Source organism: Salvia splendens, chromosome 10 (assembly GCF_004379255.2).
Source record: "Salvia splendens isolate huo1 chromosome 10, SspV2, whole genome shotgun sequence".
Lineage (NCBI taxonomy): Eukaryota > Viridiplantae > Streptophyta > Magnoliopsida > Lamiales > Lamiaceae > Salvia > Salvia splendens.
This window is the reverse complement of record NC_056041.1, coordinates 112,595-121,968: the sequence shown is the minus strand read 5'-3', so window position 1 is coordinate 121,968 and position 9,374 is coordinate 112,595. Positions and strand designations below refer to the sequence as shown.

The window sequence follows — 9,374 nt, the reverse complement described above, 5'->3', positions numbered from 1 at the left end:
TATAGACTACTATTTACTAAATTGAATTATTTGCTTTATATAACTTTAACGTTAGAAGGAACCATAGTGTACTTCTATGCTTTTTCTCCGCCAATCAAAGGACAAGCAGCCCCACCCCACTTTTCTCTGTTTTTTTAATCAATGATCTTACAAATTTACTGAATTGAATTATTTGCTTTACATAACTTTTAACATTAGAGCATCCGCAGCGGTGGCGGTTGGCGCCACCGCCGTCCGTGCCAGCGGCAAGGCGAAGGACCGCCACCGCTGCAACCGCACCGCTGGCACGGCGCTGCTCGATGTATCGAGCACGTCCGTGCCAGCGGACGCACACGTGGCGGTCTCCCATTCGCCAACGGCATAGCCGTTGGTTTCAAACATTTTTTTTTAAAAAATCGGATTTTTATTAAAAAAATCGATAAAAAATAAAAAAAAAAATTCACTTCCCCAAAAAATTATATCCGTTTATAACCGTTTTTCCCCACTTTTTAATTTTTTTTTATTTTTTTTACCCCAAAAATACACACTTTCATCTATAAATACCCCCAATTTCACTCCAAAAAATTCACACTTTTTAATTTTTAGGATTTTAATTATGTCTTTTTATTTTATTTGTAATTTGTTATTTTTATTGTGGTTTTTTTAATGAATTTTAGTATTATGAAAATGTTTTTGTGTAATTGAATTTTATATTAATTGTGCTCGTCCTTGCGGAAGAGCACAGTTGTGGGTGTTGTGCTCTTGCCAGAGAGCAGGCATTAATAGTACTGCCCGGGCCCACAACCGTGCCGCTGGCAAGAGCACGGTTGTGGATGCTCTTACAAGGAACCATAGTCTATGTCTATGCTTTTTCTCCGCCAATCAAAGGACAAGCAGCCCCACCCCACTTTTCTCTGTTTTTTTAATCAATGATCTTACAAATTTACTGAATTGAATTATTTGCTTTACATAACTTTTAACATTACAAGGAACCATAGTCTATGTTTATGCTTTTTCTCACTTTTCTCTGTTTTTTTAATCAAAGATCTTTTCCTTTACTTGACCATTCATCAACTATACTCCCTCCCCTCCGTCCTATAAAAATATGAATAATTAATATGACACGAAATAAAATTGATAAAGTAATAGAGATGAGGAGAATGCTATGGTAAAATAAGAGAGAATAGGAAAATAGTAGTTAAATGAGTGTTAGTAAATAGTGAGACCTACATTATTAAATTACTATATAACTTCTTAATGGAATACACATATTTTTATAGGGAAGACGAAAATGGAAAGTGTAGATATTTTTATGAGAAAGACGGAATATATTGCTTGCAGATATGATACATGTAGTATTTTAATTAGAATGAATGGTATTGATTTGTTGGTACTGGTCGAGTTTATTATGAGATTGAGAGGAGTAAATTCTAAATTTATCGTAATATGCTCATTTTTTTTGGGTAACATTGACAACAATTCTATGCACTTCATACGATTTTGCTTAGTAATTCTCTCACAATCTAGCATATATATCACCTTCTTGTAGATCTCAGTCTCAAGAGAAAAAAAAAATACAATCAATTTACATAAAATAAAATTTGGGAGTTGAACATTAGAAAAATGTACTGTGTAATATAGTATCTGCACACAGCACAGAACAACTCAAAAATATGAGGGAAGACTTTTATAGCTAGGAAGTTTTCGCCATCTCAACTTCTGTAACTGGATAGAAACAACAAAAATCAGTACAGAGTCCAGTTGTTTTGGTCAACGTCGAACAATCAAGGTGAACGAACAACTCGATTCACCACAGAGTCCAGTGCATCGACATGTCTCCTGAGAATTTTTCTGATACATAGACTTAAGGAAGCAAACAAGTATATTCCACCAAATCACAATCTATAACTTTATACGCACATGAAGAAAGTATAAGAGGAGAGTATCATGGGAGACGGCTAAGAACTAGCACTCGGCCATCTGTGTCAGAGGAAATTTAGATCTGATCCTACTTTAGTGTCACGTATGCAGTGAATATGACAGGTTGTAATGATTTATAAGTATTTGCAACACAAATTCCTATATTAGGGGTTTAGACGAAAGGAGAGAATGACAGACAAAGGATACAATTTTGTTGCGAGAGCATCCATGTCTTCCATCTCTTCATTTAATCTGCAATAACAAAAAAAATCAGAAAAGAAAACAAAGAAAAGCATGTGGTAAATATAACTTCTCTGATATACTCATACGGCTTAAGACTTGGAATTTCAACAAATACCAGAGGGACTGCCAGGTCGTATCATTCTAGAAGGTTTGCTTAGGAAACACTATATTCTTAATGTATGAATCAATGATGTAAATTGGAGTCGATCATAAAGTGTGTTTTAACCAGTTTGGATCAGAAAAACACAGAATTGTTTTCCTTCCTAAACTCAAAAAAGAAAGGCGTAAGATTTTTCAACAACTCCAGGAAAAAACAGAACTCAAAATGGAAGATGTTTTTCCAAGAATTAAAATCTAAACAAGGGGTGATTTGTTATCATTCAAAAGTTTGACTTCAGCTTAAGTTCTACTTATAAGATGAAGTAACAAGAATGAACTAGTCCCACTTCCCAGCATGTTTCTTTTCTGGGGTAGGATGTACTTTGGCGAATGAAAGTTTTGAAGGGGTCCCCCAAATCACAAGTAGACAGTTTCTCAAGTACGTCCTTGTCGAGATGTTTAGACTTCAGAGATATTAGATTAGTAGTTTAAAATCAGACACCCAACTTCAGTCGTCACGGACGAGCGTTCATGATTGTGCAGATATAATCCATCAAAAGAGTCATCTTCTCGAACTATAAAGATATGCAACAAGAACCAAACCTCAGACAAGAGTTTATGTATCGATTTCCCTTTGTTGATGCATCAAGCAATGCAGTACAACAGCCAAAAAAATGCAATTTTAAGATCCATATAGAGCTCACGAGATAACTTAAGTAAGAGCTTAACGGAGTGTTTACTTTGAATGATGCATAAATATATAAAGTACTAGTAATACTTAATCATATGATACTTATTGTCAATCTAATCTACCATCCAAAATAAACGCACCACTATAGAACAAATGCCTTGAGAAGAACATAAGAAAAGCTAGCAGAGGTAAATAATAGTAATAGTATGAATTTTTTTCACAAAAAAGGTACCCCTCATACTGAGGGTAACAAATTAAGAGACAAGAGGACAAATTTAGGATAATAACATACTTACTAAGTTACATAACTTGGACAACTATAAGAAGGCTTGCTTTCCAAATTAATTAATGTGAAGCTTTAATTTACCATATTCTTTAAGGCGTCTAGCTGCATCACTGAAGCAGTTCATGTGTTCAACCGTAGAGCCAGTAGCCTAAAAATTACATTCTCCTGATTAGAATAGTTGCACCAGATATTAGAACAAGACAGGAGAAACTGCAAGCTGAATCAAGTCCATATAGGCTACTTAATTTAACCAACTTTTATTACTTTTGTGACGCCTTTCTTGAACATCCAAACACATAAACTAAAACTAAAATGTATTTCAGCATTATGAGGCGTAGAGCAAATTGTGTCAAGAACGCGAAAAAACTGCACATCTTAAAATAACATTGATCAATGATCTCTCGCTTATCATACGATCATGTGTTGTTGATATTGAAATCAAGCAAGAACCCTAATGAATACGTCCACACGTCAATTGAGGAAAGTTAAACACAAACTTGGTGAAAATATTACTTCAACCATAAATGCATAACAACACAAAAATGAAATGTGAAATGACCACACAGGCAGCAAATTAAAAGTATATAGAGATTTTTGAAGTCACCAAATTGCTTTGCGATTAGGAACGAATCGAATGTCTAATTACAGAAAGCAGAAACCTGTGAGAGTGATTGGCGGAGAGAGGAGAAGCTCTCAGCTATGGCAGCCGAATCCCTCTCCACTGCCTCCAGCGCTTTCAGAATCTCCTTCCTCAGACCGTGCGGCTCCGGCTCAACCAACTCATCGCCTTGTGCATCTTCCTGGCCTCCGCCGCTGTCGACATGGCAAGGATAAGTGTGACTGGCCACCGCATTTGAAGCTTCGGCCTCTGAGTTGCCGGTAATCGTTTCCTCGTTCTCCATTGATGAGGATTGAGCGTAGAAAGTGGCGCTTTCAAACTGAGCTCAAATGCTTTCACGGAATTGGATAAACTGGAATAGCTTCATTACTCATCAGCATTCAGCAGTTGTTGAAGAAGCGATGCAGCCAACCAACGGCGAATCAACAGAAAACTCGGATTGCGTTGGATTTACAAAAGACTAAAGGAAGAATGGATATTTTTTCAACATTTTCATTTTAATTTCATTAATTAGTGTAATACCAGTGGTAAATCCAATTCTCATACAAAATGTTTTGCACTTGTTTCAATTTAATACAAAAAGTTTCAAGTTTACATAATTAGTACAAAAAGTTATCTCGACGTTTAATTTTAATACAAACCGTTACTACAACCCTAACTCCGTTAATTAAGTGCTTATGTGGCATGTGACTCATCAAAATACACCAAAATGAATGTAAAAAGAAGGAACAAAAGCGTAACAGAGAGGCTGCTGTTTCCCAACTCACATTGCATTTGAAGTTCCCATTCATTCATCTTACATTTTGCTAGAGATGAACTCAAAACTCCGTAAGGGAGAATTGTGAGAGTAGAATAGCAAATGTAATATACTTAATAATTGACAAATGCATTTTACCATAGAAATATCAGAGTACAGCTAATAGAGTCCAACCAGACATTTTATAAAGCCAGATTTAAGTTAGCATCTCAGCTAGATGTCACCACGGTTCGGGAACCGGCGGTTCACGGTTCGGAACCGCCGGTTCCGGTTCAAGATTTGGATGAACCTGAACCGGCCCGGCCAAGTTTCGGCGGTTCCGGTTCGTGAACCGTGAACCGCCGGTTCAAGTGAACCGCCGGAACCGCCGTGCATATCCGGTTCCGGGCCGGTTCCGGGCCGGTTCGGCCGGTTCGGCGGTTCGATTTTTTTTAATTTAAAATTCAAGTAAAAAATGTAAATATATTTGCATAAATAAAATTAGAATAAAGCGATGTACAAATGCAATTTTATTGATACAAATTATAACTTCAAAATTACAAATTACAACTTTAAAATTGCAAAGTACAACTTTAAAATTATAAATTACAACTTAAAATTTACAAATTACAACTTTAAAATTACAAATTACAACTTAAAATTTACAAATTACAACTTAAAAATTATTAATTACAAAAGACTTAAAGTCTTGATTACAAATTTACAATTTACAAATTACATACTCGAAACAAAGGGGAGAAAAAAAAATAAAGGAAAAGGACTCGAGCTCAACTTAAATTTAAAATTTAAGTTGAGATGCCTACGTATCCGGTATCCTCAATGCTCAATTGCATTTTGGAATCAAAGTCCACGTAGTTCTCTTACCTTGCTTACCTATTTGGCTTGATCGGAGGAATTAGCCTACTCTTCTTTGCCGGGGAAGTAGTATTGGTCGGGTTGTACTACTTGATTGTCCCAATATACTAAAAGTATTTTATGTACCCAAACTTGCAAAGTATAGTTTTATATACCATACCGCTATATGTATTTAATACTTGCAATGTTATGTACCCAAACTTGCAAAAACGTTGTACATCTAAGATCATTTTAAGGTTAAAGTATGTGAGAAATAATTTGGTGATGTTAGAACTATTTTAAAATTATATCATAATTATTTTGATTTTGATTTTGAATGTCATTGGAATCATTTTATGTAATACTAATATATAGAAGAATCTTAAATTTTGTGACAATAATGAAAAATAGACATTTTGCATAGTCAATATCAACAAAAGTAAAACATTAAATGATAAGTTATAGTTATTTTTTGTGTAAATAGACTAATTTGTATTTAATAAAATTGTACAAATAAATATTACTTTAGACAAAAATAAAATAAAATGACACAACTAGAATTTAAAATCATTAAACTATTTAATATAATTTTTTATAAAATAGATATATAAAGAATAAGTAATGTTTATAAAAGTCGCCGGAACCGCCGAACCGCCGGTTCGGAACCGGCGGTTCCGACGAAACCGGCGGTTCGGAACCGCCGGTTACGGTTTGCCAAAATTTGGAACCTGAACCGGCCCGTTGGAACCGCCGGTTCCGGTCCCGGTTCGAACCGCCGCCGACGGTTCCGGTTCCGGTTCGGAACCGCCGGTGACGGTTCCGGGCCGGTTCAGCCGGGCCGGTTCGGTTTGGAGACCTCTAATCTCAGCACAACATTATGGGCAAAGATATCATCTTTTTATACAACTATAAGTCCAATTCCTACCAATACTTTGAAGCTTTTCCATAACATTTAAATTAATCAAAAGCAATCTTATTCCAAATCTCCTACATTAAAAATCCATAAAAAAATAACAGTAACACATGACTAAAATCACAATCAAATCCATAATAATAAGAAAAAAAATAGAAGAAGACAAATGACTGTAGCAAGAAAATTAGTACGACTTGATATCCAACAAAAATTGACAGCAAATATGAAACCTTCCAACATAGCAACAAAAGTTAACAGCAATATAAAATGTCTAATATTGCAACAAAAAGTAACAACAATATCAAAAGCGGACTTGATATACGAAAAAGTCATTCAAAAAAAGGATAATAGCCATGAAATCAACATTCAAAACATGGAGAGCAAGATCATCTCAATTTTCAACATTAGAAGGCTGACTTGATATATCTTGATGCTCTTGTGAAGTGTTAGCACTCTTCCTTCTCACCGGCAGCTTGTTTCTTCTCATTACCATGCTTACACATACTTCAGTTTGATCTTCTCTAATATTTCCCTGAGAAGCTTGAGAAGCTTGCCTACCATAGGTCCTTTTATTGTGGCCTTGACCTCCACACTTAGAACAATTTCCTTTTACTTGTCCTGCACTGCCTAAAATTTTCGTTCCATATTTTGCTACCTTACAAACCTACTCATCTATTGTTTTCCTCCTACGCTTTTGTTTTCTTCCTCTCATCACTTTCACAGGAGGTGGTTGCACCGGGAGATAACCTGTTGGTTCATAGTCGTCTATATCTCTAAGAGGATTTATGACATGTCCATATGCAGCCTTAAATCTATCTAAGCTGTAATATTCATGCACAAATTCCTCTGGATTCTTTCTTTCTTGTAAGATGCAAGGAATGGTGTGTTGGCAAGGAATTCCAGAAAGTTGTCATTGGCAACAACTACAAGTCTGAGCATCTAGATCAACCACATATAGTTTCTCCCAAACAGCAACGCTGTATTTTCTAGCACCAGCTTTAGTTTCCCAACAATTAGACGACAATTCCTTATACTTCTCAAGCTTCTTGATGATATTGGGACAAATAGCCCCAGTGTACTTATGAGCCACCTTCCCCTTCAAACACATTCTTTTCATCAACTTCATTCTAATCACTTCTAACATTGTAAGAATTTGTTGATCTCTAGCTTCCAAAATATAGCTGTTGAAACTTTCAATGTGGTTATTTAAGAGAATGTCACACTTTGAAAAATCCCTAAAGTGTGATTTGGACCAATTCTCAGGGGGTTTATTTTCTAGCCACCCCCATGCCTTGATGTCTTCTTTCTTCATGAGAGCCATTCTCCTAGAGTATTCTGCAGGATAGGTTGTCTTTGCTGCATTCCATAGCAAATCCTTTAGTTCTGGGCTACCTTTTATAGTTGTTGCCCTACACAAATTCTTCCAGAGATGTCTTACACAAAATCTTTTCTCTACATGTGGCATAAGTTCATCAAGAGCAGCAATCAGTCCCTGAATCACAATACATTAAGTTAGTATAGAGAGACAATCAATCCATAAAACAAAGCAACTAGAAAGTACATTTTCTTTATCACTCATAAATGTCCAAGAGCCTGAATTCTCAATATTTAAGTCGATGGACAAGTTCCTCACAAACCAGGTCCATGATTCTCTGCTTTCAACATCTACAACTCCATATGCAATGGGAAATATGCAATCATTTGGATCAATTCCCACATCTACAAGGAGTTGTGCTTTGTATCCACCTTTCAGAAAACAACCATCTAATCCTACTAAAGGCCTACAACCAGCTAAGAAGCCTCTCTTACATGCATCAATACATACATACATACAAGTTCTGAAAAAATCAAATGATCAGTCCCTATAAAGACACTGCTGTTGGGGTTAAATTTTTTCAACTCCTCTGCATAATCCCTGAGTTTACCATACTGCTCAACCTCAGATTTCATAACCTTTTCTAAAGCATGCCTTCTTGCTCTCCAAAGCTTTGACCTACTAGTCTTTGTTTTAAAGTCTACCTCAAGTTGATGAGCCAATGACTTATTAGAGAATTTGGGGTCTGGTCCTAGGTGTTCTATGTAAGTTTCGCTCAACCATTTGTAAGTGATATGTCTCTGTGGAATCTCTAAAGCACATTTGTGATTGTCCTTAAACTTCTTTATCTGAATTGCCTTCTCTTTCTTATTTGTAGATGCTCTGATCATCCATCCTTCACAGTTTAAACAATTAGCATTAACCCTATCATTTTCATTCCTCACAACCTTTACATTGTACTTGTTAACAATGGCATATTGTCTAATAGCCTGCTTCAACACCTCTTTGTTTGTAAATAACATTCCATGCTTGAACTTTGGGTCTTTCATATCCCTCTTAGCATTGAATACATGCCATCTTGATATTCTTGCTTCCTCATCACTAGAATGAATACTTATCATCCCATCAGACTCACTCCCTTCACCTTCACCTTCACCTTCTGCCCAAATCTCATCTTCTTTATCCATATTCTCATCAAACTCAGATTCATTAATCATCCCATCTCTGCCATCTCCATTCCTCTCATCCTCCCAAACATTAACATAAAGAGGAATGACATCCACACCATCATTCAATTCATCAATATTAATATCATCTACTAAGTCGAAATCACTATCTTCAAATGTTAAAATATCATCTAACTCATCAAGATTGATATCAATATCAGAATCTGAACCCAAATCTCCATCCATCTTATTCTTATAAAAAATAAAAATAAAAAAAACATAAAAACTTAAGTATATTGATTAGCATATATATATATATATATATATATATATATATAGGGATGTATTCATTTCCTTTTCCTATATTTCCTCCTTTTTCCTTCTTAATATCAACCATTAGATTAGAGAAATGGACGGTCAAGATCAACATTGGGTAATTAATCCCGTGTTGCATTATTTGTCCTATTTTGTGCATTATGAGGGTACAATAGTAATCTAATCTAGGCTGGAAACCGCTACGAATAATGCACCACATGGTCACGAGTAATGCAT

At 35.6% G+C, this 9,374-nt stretch overlaps 2 protein-coding genes across 2 annotated transcripts; both read right to left on the bottom strand.

Annotated features, from left to right (window-relative positions):
* Positions 1–2,106: 2,106 nt before the first annotated feature.
* LOC121752364 lies at positions 2,107–4,297 on the bottom strand. Its single transcript, XM_042147390.1, has 3 exons — positions 3,878–4,297; positions 3,300–3,366; positions 2,107–2,151 (listed from the first exon to the last, which is right to left on the bottom strand). Exons 1-3 carry the CDS (start codon positions 4,118–4,120, stop codon positions 2,147–2,149), a joined length of 315 nt encoding a protein of 104 aa, XP_042003324.1. The 5' UTR covers positions 4,121–4,297; the 3' UTR covers positions 2,107–2,146.
* A 2,954-nt stretch (positions 4,298–7,251) lies between these two features.
* On the bottom strand, positions 7,252–9,068 carry LOC121751708. The gene is made up of 3 exons (XM_042146507.1): positions 8,214–9,068; positions 7,903–8,145; positions 7,252–7,833 (listed from the first exon to the last, which is right to left on the bottom strand). Exons 1-3 carry the CDS (start codon positions 9,066–9,068, stop codon positions 7,252–7,254), a joined length of 1,680 nt encoding a protein of 559 aa, XP_042002441.1.
* Positions 9,069–9,374: the final 306 nt, after the last annotated feature.

Excerpts from the sequence above, each read along its gene's own strand:
- LOC121752364 (XM_042147390.1), bottom strand. The coding sequence starts at position 4,120 with ATGGAGAACGAGGAAACGATTACCGGCAACTCAGAGGCCGAAGCTTCA. Across the intron at positions 3,367-3,877 it reads TCCGCCAATCACTCTCACAG|GCTACTGGCTCTACGGTTGA; the intron begins GTTTCTGCTTTC and ends TGTAATTTTTAG.
- LOC121751708 (XM_042146507.1), bottom strand. The coding sequence starts at position 9,068 with ATGGATGGAGATTTGGGTTCAGATTCTGATATTGATATCAATCTTGAT. Across the intron at positions 8,146-8,213 it reads AATTTAACCCCAACAGCAGT|AGAGGCTTCTTAGCTGGTTG; the intron begins GTCTTTATAGGG and ends GATGCATGTAAG. Across the intron at positions 7,834-7,902 it reads TTATGAGTGATAAAGAAAAT|GGACTGATTGCTGCTCTTGA; the intron begins GTACTTTCTAGT and ends ATTGTGATTCAG.